This window comes from Equus asinus, chromosome 23, assembly GCF_041296235.1.
Source record: "Equus asinus isolate D_3611 breed Donkey chromosome 23, EquAss-T2T_v2, whole genome shotgun sequence".
Lineage (NCBI taxonomy): Eukaryota > Metazoa > Chordata > Mammalia > Perissodactyla > Equidae > Equus > Equus asinus.
This window is the reverse complement of record NC_091812.1, coordinates 15,845,766-15,872,438: the sequence shown is the minus strand read 5'-3', so window position 1 is coordinate 15,872,438 and position 26,673 is coordinate 15,845,766. Positions and strand designations below refer to the sequence as shown.

The following is a 26,673-nucleotide window of genomic DNA, read 5'->3' as shown; positions in this document are numbered from 1 at the left end:
CAAGTAATAGGATATATTGTAATATATGAGGAAGCCATTTGGTGTAAACCTAATTCAGCCTGACCTTGTCTTTCCAAAAGGGCCTGACCGAGGCCATTGAGCATGCATCGTATATCGGCTTTGGAGATTCCCTATGGCAAGAACAAAGGCCCTTGAGATAAAGGTGCAACTTCCTACCCCCTCCCAACATTGGTGTCTCCTTAAGGATTAAGCATCTTTCCTTAGGCTAGAAACTGATTGCTGCGCTCACCTGTGACCACCCAGCTCGAGACAATAGACTTGCCTCCTGCCACGCCCACCAAGATAGCCGACCCACTACCTGCTGTGTCCATCAAGCGCTGTGCAGACAGGGCAATCCTGTGACTACTGTGGGAGGGACATTTCAATCATATGTGAAACACCCTCTTTGAGGGTATATAACTGCCCTATGTACCCCCACTTCTTTGGAGTGCTCTGTTCCTTTGTGGAAAGACCCTCCCGGGTTATAATCCTAAGATTTAAGCTCAGAATAAACTCACCCAAATTTTCATTTATAGATTGGTTATGGATTATTTTCGTCGACACTTCCTTGTTTTCATATTTTTCCCTTCAATCAACCCTTTGCAAGGTGGACTAATAATGCAAAATTTCTACTTTTATTTCATTTCACATTCTAACAAAATGCCTTTGGTCCACCAGCACCACAGTTGGGCACGGGGAGGTGTATGGGTCACATGTGTTAGGAAGTGGGTACACACGGAATGTCTGGGACGGGGCTGCTTACATCGCAAGAGCCCTCCTCAGACCCAGCGCCTCTCCTGCTTGCCGTGCTTCTGTGAGCTGCTGACATTGTCCTGACAGCAACCGGGGAGCGGCTGAGTGAACAGAGGGCTGCTGCTTTGTCTTTTTGTGTCTTTAGTCTGACAGTCTGAGCGTGCCGTGAAACGGGAGACTCACAACACTACCCCGCAAAATACGTACACAATAAACTGATCAAATAATGCAACGCGACTCCACAGTAATTTACAGTCACACTTCTTAACATTGAAATAGACTATTAGGGGCCAGGAAGGATGAAATTCATGGCAAGAGGTAGAGAAGGGAAGGAGGAGGTGAGTGCCTGATTTTAGAAACGTTTTCCCTTTCACAGAATTGAAAAGAAAACCTGGAGCTCCAGGGCAGTGGTCTCAGCCAGCCGAAACCAGCTTAGGCACACACACGTACATGTTAAACATTAGCTCTACTTATAAACTACACCCATGAATTTAGGTACACTATAAAATTCACCCAAAACATGCATTTAAAAGAATGCAATGAGAAATAAATACCCACAGAAACTCTAACACTGTCTTTCCTAGAGGATCACGCAACTGCTGGTGGGGAGGAGGAGCAGTGGCCCAGAGGGAGAAGCAAGCACAGAAGGTCCTTTGCAGCAGGTTCTGTCTCTCCCGTTGCTTCCTGGAGGCAGGGGTGGTTCCAGGCACTGGCGGATGCGGAGGGCTGTCTCCTGGCCAGAGGGAACTGAATCCAATCCAAGCTGAGCCAATGCTAATATTGGCCAGCACTCCTTTTTATGACAATCACTACACCAGTTTTCTAAAGGTCACAGAGGCATCTCATACGTGACAACCGGAAACAGTCCTTTGTTGTACAAAGACGACACCACTGACCCACCTATGCGCCAGCAAACACTTCCGCAGTGTGCGCAGGTCTGCACAGCATGTTTGTTGGGGAAGGAAATGGCCTGTCTGTACCTGCCAAGGTGGGCCAGCCCCAACACTGCAGCTTCATCAGCAGAGGTAGCTGAGAAGTTAAAAGAAGTTTCTTTGAACTTTTTCTTTTTCTTTTTTTTTTTAAAGATTGGCACCTGACCTAACAACTGTTGCCAATCTTCTTCTTTTTTTTCTTCTCCCCAAAGCCCCCCAGTACATAGCTGTATATTCCAGTTGTGGGTCCTTCTAGTTGTGGCATGTGGGACGCTGCCTCAGCGTGGCCTGACAAGCAGTGCCATGTCTGCGCCCAGGATCGGAACCAGCGAAACCCTGGGCCACCGAAGCGGAGTGCGAGAACTTAACCACTCGACCAGGGGGTGGCCCCTGAACTTTTTCTTTAAGTGAGAAACATGGGGGCAAAGTTGGCCAACTTCCATTTCTAGATCTTCTGGTATTAGAAATTTAAAATTTAAAATAGAAAGTACAGAATGGAGCAAAGAAATAAAAACAATGCTCAGAATTTTTTCATTGACATTGTTTTTCCTTGGCAGATTTTTGATTTTCTGCAGAAGAAATTTGGAGGACCTTAGGGAAACAAATTTATGTTTTCAGTTATTCGTGGGCGGAGGGCAGTGGGCCTCTGCAGTCCACAGTGAGGTACAGGTTGCGAAGGGAAGGGGTGTCTAGATTTCAGAGCAATTTTTCTCTGGGACCCAGTCCTTGGCCATCATACCCCTGACCACCTTTATTCAGAATGGACGAGAAGCTCTCTGTTGATCATGCTAAATATGGTCCCAGAACAGCCAATTTCTTTTCTTTTTTTTTTAAAGATTTTATTTTTCCTTTTTCTCCCCAAAGCACCCCAGTATATAGTTGTATATTTTAGTCATAGGTCCTTCTAGTTGTGGCATGTGGGACGTCGCCTCAGCATGGCCTGATGAGCAGTGCCATGTCCGCGCCCAGGATCCGAACTGGCGAAACCCTGGGCCGATGAAGCCGAGTGCTCGAACTTAACCACTTGGCCACGGGGCTGGCCCCAGAACAGCCAATTTCTGAATCTCCTACTCACTCTGACAAGGATGGCCATATCGTTCAGACCCCCAGGCTCCAAGGTGCAGGGAGCCGGAGATCAGCCCACACTCTGCACCCAGCCCTGCCTTGCCCAATCCCTCTTTGGTCTCCTGCCCTGTGGTTTAGGCTGGACTACACCTGAGCCTTCAGGTGTTCCCTCTGCCCCTTGAGCTTAAGTCATGAGTCAAAGGAGGCCAAGGGACTTTTCCCCAGGGCCCTTCTATCCTTGGTGGCATTCCCAGGGTGGAGGAGAGCTCGTCAAAGCAGAAGGACCATGTAGATCCCATCAAACCAGAAGAATGTGAGAGAAGGAAGAATGATGGAGAAAGCCACTGGAGTATGTGGCTGCAAATCGACGCCACTCTATGACACCACTCTGAAGGTGACACCTAAGGGAGCCGAGGTAGGAATATGGACCCCAATAAGGGTCTTTAGTACACCAGAGGGGGACAGACATTTTAAGAACTGTATGTGGAGAGATTAGACAGGAGAAAGATATCATGCAGACTCCAAGCTACAAAAATCATACATTACACATTGGAATTTCAGAGCTGATGATGTGTGAACTGAAGAGCATACTCAACAGAGGAAATGAACAAAGAGCTGACAGGAAGTCAGATGACTGGTGTTATAAAAAAATCAAAACATCCCCTTGTCTGTGGTGTTGAATAAGGTTTCTTTGATCACGAGGCTCTTTGGCGTCATTTCCACAGTCAGATAAGTTTACATTAGGAAAATAAGCAGGTTTAGGAAAGAAACACCGAACCTGGAGAAGTGGTACTGACTGACTCTTGTAGGCAACCCGATCAAAGTGAGATAGTAAGAAAGCAGAAATCTAGGTTTTTTCAAAAGCTTTGAAGAAAAATTCTCGATTTTTCCCAATAGGGCAAATGTTCAAGAAGGAAGAATGACTTGTCTTCATCAAGAAAATGTTGAATCATCCAATCAGACAGGAAGTTTACGTTCTGCTGCTCTGAACTTAGCAACTAGCCTACGACTTAGGAAAATGAACTGTAACCTATTACACACGTGCACTGTTAGCTCTCAAACACACTTAATCTAATGCACTTCTAATCCACCCTGTCACCCCAGGTATGGCAAAGCACCGGCGTTTGGACAGACTGAATGAACTCAGCGGTTAATGGCAGTGCCCTCGATGTGGATAGTTGGTCAGAAACAATTGTCTGGTGTTCCCTTTGACTGAGGCCAACAGAACCAGCCTGGTCTGGTCACGTTGTACAACATTTCCATTTGGGAGCCTCAAACTGGCAGCCTGTAGGCTCAATTTGGCCCACAGAAATGGTGTTAGTGGTGGTGTTCTTGCTGCTGTTGCTGTCATAGAATGTGGACTCATTTATGGGACACCCTCCAGATGCCACAATCCTCACAACTCCCTATTGTCTTAAGCTTTGCCCACTTCATACTTTTATCTTATCTGCTTAGTCCCTGAAGGCAGCTGAATTTGTGACCCTAGTTCTATACCCAATCTACAAACTGCTTTATCCCACCCTTGTTTCAATAATGTACTCATTATGCTCATTGGCTTAGGACGTGACCATCACAGGCCTAATAGTTACACATGGTTACCACAAATCAAAGACGCCTTTCTATTTCCTTATCACCCACAGTCTCAGTATCCTCTTAGATTACCCATATTTGAGTTTGAATGGATGCAAAAGCTGAGAAGCATGAGCTACAGGCCTTTCATAACTTCTTTAAATTTAAAGAAGGAAAATCAATCCCGGGTTTTTAGTGTCTTTCTATCCCCAGCACCTAGCACAGTACCTAATGCTTCATAAAACTTAGTAAAAGCTTGTGGACTAGATGGAGTATGTGTGTGTGTAATAGAAATCTCTTTATTCTAAGTATGCATATTCCTTAATATACGAGATTTGGGCAAATAGATGGATTTTAACCTGAAAGTTAATATGCACACTTCACAGAAGGGTTTACAGACATTAAAATTAGGACTCTTCTGAAAATCTTTTTCATAGATATTACTGGTTGTGTATCTCAGCCCAGTCCTAAGTGATAAACTTAAAGATGTTTATCTCTGATTTCAAACTATACACAAAGCTATAGTAATCAAAACAGTGTGGCACTGGCACAAAAACAGACACACAGATCAATGGAACAGAACAGAGAGCCCCAAAACAAACCCATGCGTATATGGTCAGTTAATTTACAACAATGTGGAAAAGACAGTCTCTTCAGTAAATGGTGTTGGGAAAACCGGTCAGCCACGTGCAAAATAATGATACTGGACCCCTATCTTACACCATAGACAAAAATCAACTCAAAATGGATTAAAGACTTCAATGTAAGGCCTGAAACCATAAAACTCCTAGAAGAAAACTGGCAGTAAGCTCTTCGACATCAGTCTGAGCAATATTTTTTCAGATACGTCTCCTCAGACAAGGACAACAAAAGCAAAAATAAACAAACGGGACTATATCAAACTAAAAAGCTTCTGCACAGTGAAGAAAACCATCAACACAACAAACAGGTAACCCACAGAACGGGAGAAGATATTTGCAAATGATATATTTTATAAGGGGTTGATATCTAAAAATATTTAAAGAATTCATACTACTCAATATCAAAAGAAACAATCTAATTAAAAAATCGACAGAGGACCTGAATAGAGATTTTCCTAAAGAAGACATACAGATGGCCAACAGGCACATGAAAAGATGCTCAGCATCACTAATCATCAGGGAAATGCAAATCAAAACCACAATGAGATATCACTTCACACCTGTCAGAATGGCTATCATCAAAAAGGCAAGAAATAACAAGCATTGGTAAGGATGTGGAGAAAGGGGAACTCTTGTGCACTGCTGATGGGAATATAAATCGGTACAACCATTATGGAAAATCTTTTGCGGTTCCTCAAAAAATTAAAAAGAAAAGTACCATATGATCCAGCAATTCCACTTCTGTGTATTTATCTGAAGAAAAAAATACTAATTCAAAAAGATATATGCATCCCAATGTTCAGGGCAGCATACAATGACAATGGTCAAGAGATGGAAGCAAGCTAAGTGTCCATCAGCAGGTGAATGGATAAAGATGTGAGAGAGAGAGAGAGAGAGAGATCAACTTCTAGTTATAAAATGAATAAGTCATAGGAATGTAATGAACGGCATAGGGAATATAGGCAATAATATGGTAATAATGTTGTATGCAACAGATGGTAGCTGGACAGCATGCTGATCATTTCATAATGTATAAAAATTTCAAATCACTATGTTATACACCTGAAACTAATATAATATTGTATGTCAATTATACTTCAAGTAAAAAAAGATGTTTAAATATCAGGTGAAGTGGTAGACTTTTATAAGTGACTGCCTACACAAAGACCCGTGAGCTAAAATAAGAAGGCCATGTTTCAATTACAGGCCTCCCCCACCTGGCCACACTGCTTAGACCAGGAATGAACACCTGATTCCAACCTGGACAGATACTCTATCAGGAGTTGCAATTGAAATAGCGACCTCCGCTACCCGTCACGACATGGGGCAAACTCGGGAGTGAGGAGCCATTTTATCACAGCCAGCATTGGCAAGGAACGAGGGCACACAGGGACAAGCAGTGTCAGAAAGAGAGAAGTGCTGACATCTTTCAGGTCCAGCTCATGGCCCTTGGTAAGTCCTGCCCTTCAGCTCTGGGAGACATCTGGACAACTATTTTGCTTAATTGAAATTGGTTTCTATTACTTGGAACTGAACGACAAGCAAACAAATGTCAACAAGCAGACAGAGCTAACACAGACAGAGTATATGATCGTCCATCTACAACTTCAAGGGGTAGTTTCTCCACAGAAGTCTCAGATGAACACATAATATTTAGAGAAAAATCAGAGTTAATGCTACTAAGATGTCTATGAATCTACGAAAGTCCTTAAAAATGTTTTAAATACCTTTTAAATTATACAAGTATAGTTTTCATACAATAAAGTTGACTCTTTTTAATTGTACAATTTGGTAAGTTTTGACAATATATACAGCCATGTAACTACCACCACAATAGATACAGAACATTTCTCCACAAGAAACGGACCATTTCTATTCTACCAAAGTCCATCTGAGGCCCTTTGAAGTGGGTCCGCTCCCCGCACGCCCAGCCCTTTGCAACCCCTGATCTGCTTTCTGTCCCTAGTTTTCCTTTCCAGGATGTCATATAAATAAAACCGTATGGTATGCAGCCTTTCACGCCTGGCTTCTTTCATTTAGCATGATGCTTTGAGACTCATCCATGTTGCATATGTCAACAGTTTGTCTCTTTTTTATTGCTGAGCATTACTCCATTTGACGAACGTACTGCAAATTATTTATCCATTCATTAGTTGGTGAAAATATCGGCTGTTTCAGTAATAAATGATGGTCTGTTACTAATTTTAATTTACCCTGTTGCTCACTATAAAACTCTTTTTTTTTTTTTTGAGGAAGGTTATCCCTGAGCTAACTACCGCCAATCCTCCTCTTTTTGCTGAGGAAGACTGGCCCTGTGCTAACATCCATGCCCATCTTCCTCTACTTTATACGTGGGACGCCTACCACAGCATGGTGTTTGCCAAGCAGTGCCATGTCCGCACCCAGAGTCCGAACCGGTGAACCGCGGGCCACTGAAGTGGAATGTGCGAGCTTAACCGCTGTGCCACCGGGCCGGCCCAGTTTTTTTTTTTTTTTTAAAGATTGGCACCTGAGCTAACAACTGTTGCCAATCTTCTTTTTTTTTTATTGCTTTTTCTCCCAAAATTCCCCAAGTACATAGTTGTATATTTTAGTTGTAGGTCCTTCTAGTTGTGTCATGTGGGACACCACCTCAACATGGCCTGATGAGCAGTGCCAGATCCCAGCCCAGGATCTGAACCAGTGAAACCCTGGGCCGCAGAAGTGGAGCACGTGAACTTAACCACTTGGCCCCAGGGCCAGCCCCTTATAAAACTCTTTAGGATGGGGGTGGCCTGGAGGCACAGTGGTTAAATGCGCACGTTCTGCCCAGGGTTCCCTGGTTTGGATCTCGGGTGTGGACATGGCACCACTTGGCACACCATGCTGTGGTATGCATCCCACATATAAAGTAGAGGAAGATGGGCACGGATGTTAACTCAGGGCCAGTCTTCCTCAGCAAAAAGAGGAGGATTGGCAGCAGTTAGCTCAGGGCTAATCTTCCTCAAAAAAAAAAAAAGAATACGGCAGGAGAGACAGTAAATCACTTCCGGGATTAGCTTATGAAAGGCACTGAATGGTGCCATGAATTGGTCATTCATGGTCTTGTTCCCTGTCTCTTTCTGTCTCTCTCTCTCTCTCTCTAGGATCACTCTCTCTGGGGGAAGCCAGCTGCCATTCCCTGAGGAGAGGCCCACATGGTGAGGAACCAAGGCTCCACACCACAGCCAGTAAGAAATAAGTCACCTGCGAACAGCCACGTGACTGAGGTAGGCAGCAAGGCCTCCAGTCCCAGTCAAGCCTTTGCAGGACTGCAGTGCCAGCCGCTGTCTGGAACGCCATCTCACTAGAGCGCCCGAGCCAGCTGCACCCAGCCACACTGCTTCTGGTCCTCATGCACGGAAACTGTGAGACAAGACTATTTCTTGTTTAAACTTTCTAATTTGGGGGTAATTTGTTAACACAACAATAGATAACTAACACACTTGTGTAATTTTTCTGCTAGCAATATTGTCTAAATATAAGCAAAAATTTGTATTAGTAATATGCTTTTAAGAAGACACCATCACTAACAATTCCTAACACTATAAATTCTTTGAAGTTGAGAACTGGCTGTAGCCTGCGTCTGGGGCCACTCCGGTACTGAAGAATGCAAGCCAATCATTGTTCTCTCCCAGCGTTCCCTTTCTTTCTCTCTTCCCATCCGAACCTGACTGATCCCACAAGGAATTTCTCTGGTCCAATCTCTTCTGAGACAATTCCCTTATTCTTTCTACTTACACGAACCAGTTTTCCTCATGATCCAGCTTTTCCACGTATCGACTCATTAACAGTCAAAACACAGACCTGGACAGCGAGCCAGCATCTGCTGCTCACTAGGGCTAAGACCTTGAACAAACTGTTGAACTGCTCTGTCACTTGATTTTGTTATTGTGAAAACAGGAATAATAATATTGGATTTTTGCGAAAACTAAATGAGCCAATGTGTATAAACTAGTTAACTTAGGACCTGATACAAAATAACGACAGGGACCAATTAATGGTGAATATTTTTATCACGTCAACTTTTAAGTATATTAAATACCTTTGGTGGGAGGGTGTCTGCCCTGTCACGTCGCTGTTTTGTGAGAACTTCTACTCCTGTCCCAGTGGACTCTCTGGATGCCACCTTTGTCGGGTGGGACTCTACGCCCCGCTTCCAGCTGGCTGGACTAAGGGACATCTCCTGCCTCAGGATGGACCTGACCTATTGGATTGACTCTCTCTTCTGGGAATGCTTGGTTTGGTGGTCAGTATTGGCTGGTTCCTCAAACTGAGAGATGTCATTTGGGGAGCCCTAAGCCAGTCATGTTTGGCTCTGTGCCTAACAGGGAAAGCCAGCCTGCAGAAAGAAAGGGCAGAAGGAAGAGACAGATGGAGAGAGAGAGGGGCAATAAAGAGAGAGTAGTTTTGAGTTCCTGCCCTTGGCTTCCTGCAATACCCCAATATCTTTCCAATAAAGTCCCTTTGTGCTTAAGCCAGTTGGAACTGGCTCTTGTTACCAGTATAACAGAATAAGACTCCAAAAAGTCAAGCAGAAAATAACTTTTTTCATTCCCTCATCTCCCAATCAGGAGAATCCTTCTTTGATCCTTGGATGAAACCTCAGGCACGCCCCTCTGATCTGAGTAAAAGAAAAAACCTCCAGTCTCTTTTAGACTCAAAGACAATGTCAGTTCAAAAATTAAAATGTCCCCATAACCCAAGCTAATCATGAGAAAAACATCCCCAAGCCCAGATTGGGGGAGATTCTGCAAGACACCTAGCCAGTATGTCTCAAGACTGTTAAGGTCATGAAAAGTAAGGAAAGAATGAGAAACTGCTGCAGACCAGAGGAGACCGGGCAGACCTGACAACAAAACGCCATGGAGAACTGGATTCAATCCTGCAGCTGGAAGAGGACGCATTGGAAGAGCTGGCGAAATCCCAACAGAATCTGGAGGTTAGTTATTAGTCATGTACCAATCTCAGTCTCTTAGTGTTTTTTGATTTTGGGGGGTTTTTTGGTGAGGAAGATTGGCCCTGAGCTAACACCTGTGCCAATCTTCCTCTATTTTGTATGTGGAACACCACCAGAGCACGGCTTGATGAGTGGTATGCAGGTCCACACCCGGGATCCGAACCCACGAACCGTGGGCCACTGAAGCAAAGTGTGTAATCTTTAACCACCATGCCACCAGGCCAGCTCCAAGTTTCTTAGTTTTGACAAATATATCAAAGTAATCTAACAATGGGAGAAGCTGGATGAAGGGTATATGAGAATTCTCTGTCCTATCTTTGCAACTTTCCCCTAAACTAAGATTATTTCACAATTACAAAGTTAATTTTTAAAAACTTAAAATATCTAGTCCAAGTTAATCACCAAACCTCCCAATTTCGTTTACAGTTAAAACTTCTCCCCATCACCAACTCAGAGTTGCTTCAGGCTACAAAGTGGGGTGGGTAAGGGAGTCATTATGAACTTTCCTACTTCTCGGCCCCCCAATATCCCTTCTCCCCTGCTCCCCCTGAGGCAGCTGCAGGTCCCTCAGGGCTGGAGCTGGGCAGGGGGGAGACGGGAAAGGCCTCCTTCACTGACGTGGTCTTGCTTGGGGCCCTCTGGGCCTGGCAGATTCCCAGAATTGAGGCTCTCACAGGTTCCTGGAAATTTCCCTCACTGAGAACTGCTGACTATAGACACCTGGAAATGGGCAACACCATTCAGCTGGACCACCACCCTGCCCCCCCCCTAAAATACACACACACACACACACACACACACGCTGTTCCAGGGCAGACGGCATACCTCCAGTCTCTTGGTGTCAATGTCCCCTCTCTTGCTCAGAAATGCTTTGGGATAGGGCCTCTTTTAAAAGTGATCTATTATTTTGTTCTCAACCTTCAGTGCATCAGTTGCGCTGCTGCACCCTTTTCCACTTGCAATCAAACAAGGCTTGATTGGGACTCTCTTTTAAAGAGAGAACATGCATTTTCTCTACTTTTTGTGCCTCTAACTACAACCAAGTCCACACAGCATGCAGCAAAGGCTTCACCCCGGGCATTTAATCCCTCCCCATGGAAGGAAAGGAAATGAACTGGCTGTTAAAGCCTAGGTCCTATTCAGCGCCCAGAACTGCCCTAGGAGAAGCCATTGAGTGTATTCAGTGGCTTCACTCTCCTTGCTCTCCCCAAGCACATCGTCCTTCTGAGAGGCCTTCCTTCGTAGAGGAATGATGGCTAAAACATGGTGAGCCAAGCACATCATCCTTCGGAGAGGCCTTCCTTCGTAGAGGAATGATGGCTAAAACATGGTGAGCGTTGTGCTAAGTGCTAAGTGTTTTTCACAGATTTTTTTTCGCTTAATGCTTACAAGAACTCTTTGAATTTGAAGCTGTCATCCTCCCCACTTCACAGTTAAGGAGATGGAAGTGCAGAGAATGAAGCTATTTGCCGAGTCTTACAGAGCAGGCAGCCAGGGTTCGAACCGGGACAGAGTGGTCTGAGAGTCATGCTCTGAGCCGTTACACCCTCATTTTTCTTTTCCAAAGTTTTTTCCACAGTTATTTTCTTGCAAACAAAGCGACCTCTCACTTTTGTAGCGAGAATAACCGCTGACAAGGGAACACATTCTTCTTCTGTCAAACATCTTCTCACTTTTGAGCACAGCTCACACTCCGGAAGGATTAGCCTAGTCGCCTTCTCTTTACCGTCATGCATTTCTCCTCTCCGCCCACACGGGGGCACCTGGGCCTTGTACCCCTGCATCCTGGACACTCAGTTACTGCCCACTCTTACTTGAGCAGAATGGATCTACACAAGGTAACAGTCCTTAGGTTGACAACTAGAAGGTCAGGGCCAGATAGCCAACCTTTTTCCCTTTCTTCTAGGCCTGTGCTGTCCAATACGGTAGCCACTAGCCTCCTGCGGCTATGTATATTTAAATTAATTAAAATTAAGAAAAATTACAATTTTTGTTCCTCAGACAGATGAGCCACATTTCAAGCCTTCAACAGCCACATGTGACCAGTGGCTACCATACTGGACAGCACAGATACAGAACATTTCTCTCCTGTCAGAAAGTTCTTCTGGACAGTGCTATTGTCGACTATGACTTGAGAGAGCTTGAGCATCAAAATCAGGAATCGAATTGGGCAGCCTGCCTCTAGAGCCCACATGAGGCAGCAAAGCCCGGTCCCAGAATCCTGTTGACAGAGTGCCACCTGGTCCCATGGAACCCCAAGCTCTCTTTCCTTGGAGTTCATGAGGAGCTTCAAGGGCAGCCAGGCTGGCACGCCACCCCACTACCTGTCCACCATATGAGAAAGGGGCTCTCTTATGACCTCCCCCAGAATTGGTGAGAGAGGATCCCATTTGTAAACAAGTTTTTGCTCCACTTCCAGTTTAAGCCAGACTTTACACACTTGATCTGGAACTTCTTTGACTGTGCTCCCATACCTGTCTTAAAGGCTCTCTTTGTATGGTGGACACACTTAATGGATTGTTTGGGCTGTGTTAGTTGCCACATGAAGTCCAGAACTCGGTGATCACGTTGAGAGTCAAAAAGCTTCCTAAAACGTGGGATAAACAGGAGGCCCTCATATTAGAGCATATAAAAGATTAGCTATAAGTGATATTGATTGCTTATGAAGAAAGGTAGAGTCTGCCTTAGTCATACTGACTAGAGCTATAAACAGTGGCACCAACCTCTTTCAGCCAGGCCCCCAAAGCCACCACCAAAACAGGAACCCACTGAGACAACATTCTCCCAGCTACTTCCTTAGGCTCTCTTCACTCACCTCAGGAAATTTCTTTTTCTGCACATATTCCGTGGTGGCTGCATCGAAATACTTGGCATAGCCCTCATTGAGGCTGTAAATCTTTCCTTTCTTTTTAATCTTGACATCTTTTTCCACCAGGACAAATTCACCAAGAGCCTATGGAGATGAAGAGAAACACCAGGAAGAAGAGAGATGCCAGGAAACAGAAGCCAACAGCACACTCCACAATGATCAGAGAGCATCAGAACACGTGACCTGTGGAAGAACTTAGGAGGCTGCCAAGTCCTTCCACGGCCTGTCCAGTGGTGTTTTTACGAGTTGTATAAAGAACCGTGACAACACTGAGCCTGCACAGGAAGCTCAAGCAGTAATATAACAAGAGATAAAATAATTCAAAGGTAAAGGGGAAAGTTTCCTTTGTAACTTTCACTGTCAGCTAGGCTACTCATTTACAAGGAAACTGGCTGTATTTATCCCCCTACTGAATGTTTCATTCTGAATGTTTCAGGAAGATCTGGGCCATCAACAAGGAGTGGAAATTTGGGGATGGGATTTGTCATTAAGGTGGGAGACACAGGTTGACACTAGTTTGTGGTCCAGTTATTTTGTTTATGTTAATGACTCAATCTTGGAAATCATTAAAAGTTGCCGGTACCCCAACAACTCTTAGAAGGGAAAAGAAGAAATCTCTTCATTCAGAAACTATATTCACTTGGCATAAGGAATAGTTGACACAAATTAAAGAAATCCTCAGAATTGCTAATAAAGTTGTGACCACTGCCCCTATAGCCGCCATGGTCACTCTCTACAGGACTTCTCTCAGGCACCCCGTATCTGAGTGTTGGTGATATCGGTCCCCAGGGACGTGCAGTTATCCCGTTAAGTTCGATGAACTTTGAAAACTGAGAAAGTGAAAATCTCCCAAGATGGCAGCTCACAGCTGGCAGAAAGACTAGAAGCTTCCTAATGAACATAGACGACACTCCCAGAATACAGAGACAAGGCCACGCTGATCATGTCTGAAATAACACAGTGACAAGGACACTCAGCCACCATAAAAATAGCTAAATGTTCCTTTCTTCTGCTGAACGGAAGTGATGACTACTTCTCTACCAATAACTCTCTACCCTCACTTCAATCTTCCCACCGCCTAGATAAAAATTACTGAAATGTATAATCATTAACTGTACCCACTTCTAGACAACACTCAGCCCAGAACTGGCCCTCTCTTTCTCGAATCCTCCTTAGAATCATCAAGCAAAAGCCCCCGAGGTATACTAGGCCCATCCCAACCCCCTCTCAGCATAGCCTCACAGCCCATCTAGAGCGCATGCTCGCTGGCTCGGTAAACCCGACATCTTCTTATAGGTGTGCTCTCGATGGCCTCTGGTCGTGAGCTTTAATAACTTCCTATGGACATTCGTTGCTTTGGAGCAGCCCGGCATGGGCTTCCACTTCCTAAAAACGCCCCAGCTTCCTTTGGAAAGTGAACTCTCCTCACTGGATGCAGCCTAGGGTGACTCTATCTGAGCCTCCTCTGACCCAAGCTCAGCTGGACTTGTCCTGGCAAATTAGATACTCCTCCTGGCATCTGAAACCTGAGCAAGAGACATGGAATCGGGTGCATCCAGACCAGACTGGCCATGCTGCAAGACCATTCCTGCGACTCCTGTTTCCTGGTCCTCTAGACCCATCCTGGCCTGGGGCCTCAGCTTTCCCATCAATGCAGCAACATCCTTTGCTTAGCTGAGCCAGGGTTCTTTTCTCTCTTGCTTATCACAACTGTTATCTAAACAACAGCTTTCACTTGTTTATTCACCCTGGGCCTGGGGGTGGGGATGCTCAGGCCTCTGGAGAGTTGTTCTCTATTGTGGAACAGAGATGGTCAAGGAGTCTTAGCGTAACCTGGAAAATATACTGCTTTGTCCTGGCTGTGTGATCACTAACAACCGCTGATTATTAATATGGCCTCCCACATGTTCTGAGAAGAGACCTGATTATCAGGCACCAGATTCTTGTTACTCAGAAACAGTAACTCTCGCTTGCAAATGAATGCCTTGACATTGTGGTTTCTCTAACAGTTGAGAGGTTGCTTCACATGAGGTGGTCCCTCTGTGCCTGAACAAAACGTGTACTCTGATAAAATCAAATTACCAGCCCTGCAAAGTCACACAGCATACAGTTCCTTAAGGCCCTGCCTGAGAAACCTGCTGGCCACCCTCCATGGTATTTCCATCTGTGACAGCTGCCATAAGCTCCTTCAACTTGAAGTCAACCTCCCAAACAGGCCCCAAGCTTCTACACCAGCTTTTGCTCAAATGTCCTTTTTAGTAGAGTGCTGTGATCCAAAGGGTTTCCAGGCTAATAAGGAGAGATCAGATGTGTGGACAAGTTCTTGGGCTTGCCTTTGTGCAGACTGGGCCCTCTTGTTGTGACTGAGGTGGAGAGCATGAGCTGTGTCTGTAGAACCCTTCAGGTGCACCCTGAGCCAAAGCCCCTCCCTACACCCTTTAGAACTACGTCAGAATGTTCTTGGAGATGTTCTGCTTGCAGGCAAGAGCAGTTTACTCAAACTTCAGCCCAGCATTAGGGTTAAGCACAAGACGGTCTGAGCGTGACTCCTGGCTCCACCGGCTGCTGGCGTGACCTTAGGCAAGTTACTTACCCTCTCCGTGCTTCACTTTCCTCATCTGAAAATGGGAATAATAGAGGGACCACCTCGTACAGCCGCTGTGAGGTGTAAATGCACTAATTGATGTAAATTGCTTAGAGCAGGTCCCTCCCCACCAGTTAATAAGTGCTGTATAACTGTTAGCTATTATTCGAGAACAATTTAAGAAAGGGTGTTTTATTGTCTGAATGCAATATTTATGAGCCATAGTGTTTCTGGAGTTTTGCCTGCTTCTGTGAAAATAAGGAGAAATCAGGGCAACAGCAGACTCACAGGACAATGGGTTTTGATCTGACGGATTTATATGTGGAAAGTTTATATTTGAACAGCTACTGGGTGTTCATACTACAAAGTTTACTTTAACCCCATCTGTGCCGAGCGCTTGAACATCCCTCCCTCACACACGGGCAGCAGCGTGGGAACCACGACGGCTGGAACGTCCGTCTGTCTGAGCCGTCTGCTCCCCCACTGCCTAGGACGTGCTTGGGGACACAGCAGATGCTCAATAAACATCTGTAAATTCATTAAACTGAGACGCTGAACAATTACCTTCAACTCACTGAACACTGGGAACTTTGAAATGGCCAAAATTATTCGAGTTTTCTCGGACCTGATTATATTTAGCAAAGTAGTGCACAAATGATAGACAAAGCATCCAGCATTCAAAAGAGGAATTCTGTAAGTTACAACTATTTTCCAAAATTTCACCAGAACGTTTTTGATGGCCACTTGCCAGGCAGGCTCAGCCTTACTTTTTGAACTCCCGTGTCTTCACCCGTTCTTTCTTTCTTCAGCCTGCACTGTGCCACCACGGTTCTCATCTACCCAGAGCTGGTGCTTCTTCCCTTCCACTGCTAAACATTTTCTCATTGTGGAAAGAGTGGAGAATCACACAGAACTTAATAAAACAGTTTTCTACCAGTCGCTCCTCCCACTGGGAAGAACACAGATACCAGAAGTCATCCAAACCTGAGCTGTCCAACAGGGTAGCCACCAGTCACAGGTGGCTGATATTTAAGTTGACTAAAATGAAATAACATTTTAAAACCCAGTTTCCAGTCGCACCAACCACATTGCAAGTGTTCGGTAGTCACATGAGGCTGGTGGCTGCCGTATCGGACAGCACAGATCACAGCACAGATGACGTATCCATCATCTCAGAAAGTTCTGCTGGATGGTGCTGCTCCAAAGAATCCTCGTTTCTGTCTGGATACTGGAAGCACTGGGATGCTTAAATCATTGTTTTCCCACAAATCAAAGAGTTTCAATGCATTTTTGGATAATATACTCCTCAAGGACAGGGACTGAGTTGACACACAGACCCTGTAGAACCTCTCAAATGCCCTCACACGGACAATGATCCTTACTGTTTTTTGATGACGGTGTTGGCTCCCCAAAATAGACTCTCTGGCAATCTGGCCCCAAAAGCAAGTATTAGGGTTGACCAGGAAATTATCCCAGGGGACTGGAATTAAAACCGAGAGGCCCATGGTGTCCCAAGTGCCGATGCTGCCATATTGGGTACCTACTGGGTCGAGCATGAAGAGGTCCACTCCTTGTCCGGTGGAAAGAGCCACCAGGGTCGCACTACCATAGAGCGCATAGCCCGCAGCCACAATGTTGCGGCCAGGCTGCAGGGCGTCCTTTTCGGAAGGCTCGTCCTCTGAGGTCTGCAGAAGAGAGAAGAGAAACATGGCATATTATTGTCAGTGGAAAGAACACTTTGTCAGAGGCCTGGACTTCAGATCTTCTGGAACCACTAAAGAAAGTGCAGTTCTCAGAATTTCCAGCTGCAACGACTACATCTAGAGGAGACAATCTGCCATGTTAATGCATGGCTCTAGCTGAGCCATCACAAAGGCCATTCTTGGACTTCTTCCTGTTTCTTGACACAATTGTCTGCATCCTGCCAAGAAAAGCACTCCAAGATGCTAAAACCACAGGCCCCCTTAATAATCAAAAGCCATGCTTCTTAACCATTATAACGACAACTAAGATCACTGAGCTCTGCTTTTGTGCAGCATGCTCTGAGGTAGCTATCTGCATCATCTCCAGGCATCGGGTGAGGACTTGGGAGCCTGAGCGAGTGGAAACTCATCCAACACCACGAAGCTTCGGAGCCGGAGTCAAACTCAGCAGCTCGGCCCAGTTCTACACTCTTCCAACTGCTGCCCCTTGAAGACCTTGTCCCTGCCCCTGCTCCAGGACCCCTGGCTACAATTCCGAACGTTTTCTTGAGGAAGCCTTTTTCTTTGGCATAGCAGCACTAACAGTGCTGATGTGAGTGGGAATTCAGAGAGACAGGACAAGGTGGGGAGGCTGAGGAAGAAACAGCAAACCTTCTTTCTTTTTTTTTTTTTTTTGAGGAAGATTAGCTCTGAGCTAACTACTGCTAATCCTCCTCTTTTTGCTGAGGAAGACTGGCCCTGAGCTAACATCCATGCCCACCTTCCTCTACTTTATAGGTGGGAAGCCTGACACAGCATGGCTTTTTGCCAAGCGGAGCCATGTCCACACCCGGGATCCGAACCAGCGAACCCCGGGCCGCCGAGAAGCGGAACGTGCAAACTTAACCGCAGCGCCACCGGGCCGGCCCCAACAGCAAACCTTCTTGATGGAGGGACAGAGCTGCAGCTGAAACTTGATTTCATAACCCACTTCTCCCAATATCACTTGAAGGTCCCTTCCCTCCCTACCTCCTTGAGCTCTTAAAGGCAAGAGAATCAAATCTTAGGAATTTGGAAAACTGGTTAGCAAACTTTTGGCCTTCACTGTGAGGAGCTGAGTTGGGGTGGGGGAGGGAGAGGAGGGCACGCTCAGTTCTTTCTCCATCTTCATCTGGGATTCTGACTACACAGTGAACCCTTGAGGGAGGGGAGAATTCTGGCAAACACTCGGGCTCTGGTTCCGTGGTTTTAACATCATCATGGATGGCCAATGTGAGAGGAGCTTTGAAGGAAAGGTGAATGGGTGGACAGACTTCACTCAACTATTTTCAAATCAAAAGATCCAGATAGATTCAGCTTCACAGACTATGGTAGATGGGTATGACATATGTTGAGGCTCCAAACTCACTTCACACACCATCACACCTGCCGATTGTGGTGCTCCGTGTGCAAGGGTTACATTAGAAATTCTTGGCCTCACTGCTTCTGTCATTTGCTTCTCTACTGTCTGTTTTCTGGCAGAGCTACCTCAGATATTTAACTACACTCTCTAGACAGCAGTGAGTCTTTAGCCAAAACACAGGTCTGGAGATTTCCTGCTAAGCAGAAATTCCAAAGAATCTTAAAGTGACAGAGGTGAAAGAAATACCTTTCAAATTATGAAGACACATTTAGTGATTATGTAAACAGAAAACAGAACAACAGTATGAACCCAAATATTATATGCACATTGGAAATAGGCTGATGAACTCTCCTGAAGAATCGCTTCTTAAGGGTAAAATAATAATTTGTATTCATATGGGACTTTATATCTTTCAAAGTACTTTCACATGATGCTTCTGTGAAACAATGGAAAGGCTCTCTAAGCCTTATTTGAAAGAGAAGAGATGGAGGTCAGAAAAGTGCTCACACAGCATCTTGAAACCAGTGAGTGAGAAAGCTGGGACTGGACCCCTATCTCTTGACGCTAAGCCAGAGTCCTTCTCAACTGTCACGGAATATGGGGCCAGTTCGCCCTTTGCTAGTAACATCCTAACAATTTTATTGTAAAACCAAACCTTATCCTTCTTTAAAAATGGCATGTTCTCTTTAATAATTCTTCCTTACTTTCACCATCTTTCATTCTAACACTTTTTTTGCAACAAATTCCCCTTTATCCGACTTGCTCGTGTTTTTTTTATTTTAAAGATTATATTTTTCCTTTTTCTCCCAAAGCCCTCTGGTACATAGCTGTATATACTTTTTTTAGTTGTGGGTCCTTCCAGTTGTGGCATGTGGGGTGCCGCCTCAGCGTGGCCTGATGAGCGATACCATGTCCTCGCCCAGGATCCGAACTGGCGAAATCCTGGGCCGCCAGAGCGGAGCACAAGAACTTAACCACTCGGCCATGGGGCTGGCCCGCACGTGTTTAATAAATTAGTTTTATTTCCAGATTCCCAGGGCAACTGCAGATTCCGAGAAGCAGGCCGTAGGGCAGTGATTCTCAAAGTGGACCAGCAGTGTCAGAATCAACTGAGATCTCGTTAGAAATGCATGTTCTCAGGCTCCACCCAGACACAGAGAATCAGAGACTCAGGGCTGGGCCCGAAATCTGTGTTTTCACAAGCCTTCCACGTGCTTCTGACCCCTGCTAACGCTTGGGAACCACTGTTCTAAAGCATGATCTCTTAAGAACCTTCAGAAAAGTGGACGGCAAAGTCGCTGTTAAGTTTTTATCAAAATCTTTGGCCTTCCCCATTGAAGCTTCTGAAACACCTTCGCTAGCCATCAGAAAGATCATATTTTCCATGTAAGAAACTGGAGTTCTGTTCTGCCGATTTCTCCTAGCCCAGAGACTTTCCTTTCTCCGAGCCACGATCCTGCGGCCTCTGCATCGTGCCCTCTCCTTGGTCCTCGGGTCCCTGCACTGTGGCTTGAAGAGAACCACTCCTCCCCAACTGGCTTCACTGGCTTTTAATTACACACACAACTCCCTGGCCTTAAAAAATAACTAAAAATACTTTCTAGATCCCAAGACTTCCCTCCATCTATTGCCCTATCTCTGTCTTCATCTAGATCTTGGAATCTAGAATACCTGTCTACACTGGCTGTCTTCCTTCTCTTGTCCCCACTGCAGGCTGCCAGATGACCCCATCTACTAAATCAGGCACACGTTTTCCAATCCTCCTCTTACCCAACCTCTCAGGAGCACCAGATCCCTTGGCTGCTGCCTCCTTTTTGAGATGTGTCTCTACTGAGCTTCTATCCACTTCCTTATTTTCTGGCCTGAGATATTGTGATTTATAAGAAATAAATATTTGGTCATTCAGATGGCCAAAACATATCTCTCATATATATTCGGTCTTTGTCCACAGTTTCTGGGTCACAGCTCCCAAAACCCTTGGAATTTCCTTATGAAATGAATGATGGAGGTGTCTTTTGTTATGTGAATGAGGTAACCTTTGGAAAACACCTAAGGATGGGGGGTGGTTGCCAAGGAGCCACCCATGTGATTAGAGGGTTGAACTTTCAGTCCCGCCCCCCAACATCCAGGGAGGGGCCAGGGGCTGGAGGTTCACACTCAGTCATCCACGGCCAGTGATGTAATCAATCATACCTAAGTAATGAAGCCTCCATAAAAATCCAAAAGCTCAGGACCTGGAGAGCTTCCAGGCTGGTGAACACGTGGAGATGCAGGGAGAATGGCACACCTGGAGAGAGCATGGAAGCTCTGCGTCCTTTCCCACATCCTGTGCCCTGCGCATCTCTTCCAGCTGGCTGTTCCGGAGTTACATCCTTTTATAATAAACTAGTGATCTAGTAATTGCTTCTCTGAGTTCTGTGAGCCACTCTAGCAAGTTAATGAAATGCAAGGGGGGGCTGTGGGGGCCCCCGATCTAGAAGCACAGGTGATAGCTTGGGCTTGTAACTGGGATCTGAAGTGGTGGGAGAAGGGCAGCCTTGTAGGACTGAACTCTTAACCTGTGGAATCTGATGCTGTTTCTGGGTAGTAGTGTCAGAACTGAGTTGAATTCTTGGACACCCTGCTATATCCAAGAACTTTTTGGTGCCGTGTGGGAAATGCCCCCCTCCCCACATTGAACTCGGGCCCAGGAGACCTCCCCTGGCCTTCTTCCTCTCTCTACACGTGCCTTCTCGTTTGCTCTTGCCGGCTCCTCTTCTTCCCGCCCCTGAAAGGCTGGTGCTCCTCCTCAGCCCTTGGGCATCTAAGCATTTGGAAAATGGACTTGCTGAATTGCTGCGCTGTCCGAAGTGGGGCGCTTAGCTGCTGGGAGACACACAAATTGAATGGGGTCTGGAATAGATTCCTGACCCAAACTGGCCCAATCACAATCTCTGCTCCAGAAATCTGGATTTGGGGCTAGAACATTCTGGTTGATGTCAACTTGGGAGCTGTGGGTGACCATCCTTCTTCTGCAATTGGCCGGAGAATCAGAGAAAACTTGGTCTACAGAGAGAAGAAGGGATGAAGCAGCTGCGTGGCGAGAAAGCAAGATGAGAGACTGTGAGGGAAAAAGCTCTCTCCCGGCCCGACCCTTCTCTGGCCCAGGCCCTCTCTGAGGCTGGCCATATTCCTGCCTTGGGGTTTCCTGATCCATCCCTACCATTTATATCAGAGTCCTAACTAATAAAGCTCTCTCCTCTTCTCATTCTATACACTCCTCAGCAACCTCATCCACAACCAGTGTTCCAGGCCCCACACAGGTGCCAATGCCTCCCAGAGCTCCATCTTCACTCTCCTGAGAGCCTGGCCTTGCAGCCACCTACCCATCAGACATCCCTGCTCAGGTATCCCACAGACGCCCCAAGCTCAGCACATCTAAGATGGGATGCATCTGCCCCATCTCACCCTCCCGCTAAAATCTCCACTCTTCTCCCATTGCTCCTGTCTCAGCAAATGGCGCCATCATCTGTCCACTAGAAGCCTGGGAGTTACCCGTCCCTCCCTTTCCCAGACCATACTCCTCACCCTCCCCTACGACCTCCACTCAATCACTAAGTCAGTCGGTCCCAGCAGCCACTCTTCACAGATCCATGTCCTCCTCTCCGTCCTCACCACCACTTGGTCCTGGAGACCATCGCCTCCTGCCTGGTCCCCCTGCTCCACCCTTGCTCTGCTTGCATCCATGTCACTTCTCTCCTTAAAGCCTGTATTGACTTCCCGCTGCCTTGACGGTCAATATTCTTAACTCATTTTACCAGGTCTTCCATTATGTGGCCCCTGCTGGCTGACTGGTCACATCCAACATCATTCTCCATGCCCACCCACCCAGGCCCTACATTGCAGCAACACTGAGCTTCTTTTTCTTCTTGAACATTCCACCCGGCACCTGGGCTCCAGCACTCTGCCTATGCCCTTCTTTCTAGCCAGAATGGCCCTCTCCTTTCTCCTCATGCCCCTTGCCTGAGGAACTCAGCCTTCAAGTCTTAGTTGAAACATCAGCTTCCGCATGGAGGCCTTCCATGACCTCAAGATTTAGTCTTCCAGGTACTCGATGCCATGGCACCCAGTGCTTCCCCTCTGAAGCTTCCAACGCAACTTTACTAGTGTGTTTAATGTTTGACCTACTAAATAGACTGTAAGCTCCATGGTGACAAGGACTGACTGTCTTGTGCATGTCTATTTTCTTACCACCTAGTGCAATCTGGCCCATGCTTGTTGCATTCAATTAACACATGTACGTTTATACACATACATATGTATACAGGCATATATACTTTTTCACGAGCATGTTGGATAGTCTATTGCAACCCCTAAATTTAATCAATCTCTACTGTTTAAAGTTTAGGTTTTTCCTAAAATTATGTTTAACTTTTTATTTTAAAATAAATTATACGGGCCAGCCCGGTGACACAGACATTAAGTTTGCATGTTCCACTTTGGTGGCCCAGGGTTCACCAGTTTGGATCCCAGGTGTGGACCTATGCACTGCTTGTCAAGCCATGCTGTGGCAGGTGTCCACATATAAAGTAGAGGAAGACGGGCACAGATGTTAGCTTAGGGCCAGTCTTCCTCAGCAAAAAAAGAGGAGGATTGGTGGCAGATGTTAGCTCAGGGCTAATCTTCCTCAAAAAAATAAATAAATAAATAAAAATGATTATAGATTCATAGGAAGTTGCACAGATAGTACAGAGAGATCTTGTGTACCTTTCACTCGATTTCCCCCAATAGTTACATTTTATGTATTTTCCTAGAGTACAATATCAAAACCAGGAAACTGACCTTTGTATCAAGTGTGTGTCTAGCTCTGTGCCATTTTATCAAATGTTAGATTCATATCCCCACCACCACGTCAAGACACAGAACCATTCCATCACCACAGACATCTCCCTCGTGCTATCCCTCCCCACTACCCCTGACCCTGGCCAACACTGATTTCTTCTCCATCTCTAGTGTAAACATGTCATTTCCAGAAGGTTGCATAAATGGGATCAGACAGTTTGGGATCTTGGCTTTTTCGCTCAGCATAATGCCCTTGAGATCCAGCGCAGTTGTTATGCGTATCAATAGTTCCTTCCATTTTATTGCTCAGGAGTTCTCCAAGTGTGGACGTGTCAGCATTTGTTTAACATTTCACCTCCCGTAGGACAGTTTGGTTATTTCCAGTTGTGAGCTATGACAAATAAAGCTGCTACAAACAACCATGTACCTCCTCTTTTTGCTGAGGAAGATTGGCCCTGAGCTAACATCCGTGCCCATCTTCCTCTATTTTATATGTGGGACGCCTGCCACAGCGTGGCTTGATAAGCAGCGAGTAGGTCCACACCCAAGATCTGAACTGGACGACTTCAGGACACCAACGTGGAACATGTGAACTTAACCACTGCGCCACCAGGCTGGCCCCTCTTTTTTTTTTTTAATTCATTGTGCTTTTGGTGTCATGTTAAGAACTCTGCGCCAAGTCCTAGTTCCTGGAAATTTCCTCTTGTGCTTTATTGTAAAAGTTTTATGCTTAAACCTATAATCTGTTTTGAGATGATTTTTGTATAAGGTATGAAGCTTAGGCTGAGGCTCTTCTTCTTTTTTTTTGCCTGTGGATATACAACTGCTACAGCACCATTTGTTAAAAAGACTCCTTCCTCCATTGAATTGCTTTCGAAATGTTGTCAAAAATCTGTTAGCCAGAAACTGTGAGATCCCTTCCGGGTTCTCTACTCTGTTCCATTGATCACGTGTCTATCCCTCTGTTCACATCAATCTTGTTGACTGTGGTGATATGATAAGTCTTGAAATTGGGACTGATTCCTCTCACTTTATGCTTTTTCAAAATTGTTTTAATTAGTCTAGCTCCTTTGCCTTAAATTTTAGAATAATCTTGTCCATAACCACAAAAAAATCTTGCCAAGATTTTGAGAGAAAGTGTGCATATCGATTGGGGAGAATTGACCCCTTTTACTATGCTGAGTCTTCCAATCCATGAACATGGTATATCTCTCCATGCAAGACACACTGTGGCTTCCTTGGTTACTTTCATCAGCATATTGTACTTTTCAGCATAAAAATACTGTATATGTTTTGTTAGGTTCACACTATTCCATTTTTTGAGCTATTATAAATCGTATTATACCTTAAAGTTTAGTTACCATGTGTTTATTACTAATATATAGAAATTCAACTGATTTTTGTGCATTGATTTTGTATCTTGTGACCTTGCTGAACTCACTTATCAGTTCTAGGAAGTTGGTTTTTTGTTTTGCTTTTTATAGATTCCTTGGGATTTTCTACATAGACCACCATGTTATCTGCAAAGAGGGACAGTTTTATTACTTCCTTTTCAATCTCTATGTCTCTTATTTCTTTTTCTTGTCTTACTGCCCTGGCTAGATCTTCCATCACTATGTTGAATAACAGTAGTGAGACTGTACATCTTTGTCTTGTTCTTGATATTAGAGGAAAAACATTCAGTCTTTCACCATTAAATGTGATGTTAGCTGTTGGGTTTTTGTAGATATTCTTTATCAAGTTGAGGGAAGTTTCCCCTCTATTTCTTGTTTTCTGAGAGTTGTTTTTTTTATTTCGGATGAATGTTGAATTTTGTCAAATGGTTTGTCTTCATCAGTTAATATGATTATATGATTTTTCTTCTTTAGCCTGTTGATGTGGTAGATTAGATTGATTGATTGTTGAAGATTGATCCAGCTTTCCACCATTGGAATGCCCTACTTTCTCATGGTGTATAATTTTTTTTTATGTATTGCTGAATTCTATTTGCTAATATTTTGTTGAAGATTTTGCATCACTCCATGAGAACTATGGGTCTGTAGTTTTCTTTTTCTGAACTGCCTTCATCTGGTTTTGGAATCAGGCTAATACCAGCTTCATAAAATGAATTGGGAAGTGTTTCTTCCCCTTCTCTTTTCTGGAAGAGATTAAGTAATCTTTAGACATTTGGTATAATTCTCCAGTGAAACCATCTGGGCCTGGAGATTTGTTCTTTGAATTCTATTTTCTTAGTAGTTATAGAGCTATTCAAATGATCTATTTTATATTGGGTGAATAATAGTAGCACACTTTTTGAGGAATTGGTCCATTTCATGTAGTTGTCAAGTTTATGTGTGTAGAGTTATTTATAGTATTTCTTTATTATCTTTTTGATGTCTCTTAATATTTTTAAATATCAAAACAATTCTGAGATTTCAAAAAGAGTGAAAAAAAGACATCTTTTTTATTTTAGCTTCCATTTTTATAACTAACTTTTTATATGTTTATTGATCATCTTTATTTCTTATTTTGTAAGTTGCCTGTTTTATGTCTTTGCTTATTTTTGTATCAGAGTTTTCATCTTCTTGTTGATTTTAATAGCTCTTTACATATAAAAGATATTAATGCCTTATATGTGTTACAGATATTTTCCTTGATTGTCATCTGCCTTTAACTTTATTTACAATGTCTTTTTCTTTGCAGTGCAGTTTTTTGGTAATTAAAATTATTCATTACAACCCTTTTTATTTTCTTCTCTTGTCTTCATGTTTAGACAGAATTTCTCCTACATCAAGACAAGATCAGAGAAAGATTCTTTTCTGTTTCTGGTTTCATCCTCCACCTCTCCACCAAACTCATTAATTCATCTGTAATCTCTTTCAGTGCATGGAAAAAAGAAAGGTTCAATTTTTGCTTTTTCCCCATTATGGTCCTAGTACTCCAAAAATCCACTTCATATTAGTAATATCCATTACTCCAGGCTCAATGTATTTGGTGGCAGATGGTTTGGGAAAGTAGACTATTTTTCTTTTTATTGAGGTATAACTTACATATAGCAAAGCACATAAATCTTAATTTTACAGCTCGATGAATTTTTACCTACATATAGTATATACTCACATAACCACCAAGATCAATCTATGGAACATTTCCAGCAACCTAGCAAACTCCCTCCTGCCCTCTCTCAGTCACCATCAACTCCCCCAAAGGTAACCTCTATTCTGGACTTTATCACCTGGACAGCAAAAAGATAATTAGTAGGGGCCAGCCTGCTGGCGCAGCGGTTAAGTGCACACGTTCCACTATGGTGCCCCAGGGTTCACCGGTTCAGATCCCGGGTGCAGACCTACACAACACTTGGCAAGCCATGTTGTGGCAGGCGTCCCACATATAAAGTA

The 26,673-nt window shown here is 44.6% G+C and overlaps 1 protein-coding gene across 1 annotated transcript in view; it reads right to left on the bottom strand.

Annotated features, from left to right (window-relative positions):
- The window catches only part of FBP2 (fructose-bisphosphatase 2), a 54,863-nt gene that overhangs the window by 17,011 nt on the left and 11,179 nt on the right, over positions 1-26,673 (bottom strand). Inside the window, exons 4-5 of the mRNA XM_044756824.2 lie at positions 16,936-17,076; positions 12,754-12,891 (exon numbers count right to left, since the gene is read on the bottom strand). Of these exons, the coding sequence (XP_044612759.1) occupies positions 12,754-12,891; positions 16,936-17,076 (279 nt within the window). The remainder of the gene's footprint in view (positions 1-12,753; positions 12,892-16,935; positions 17,077-26,673) is intronic.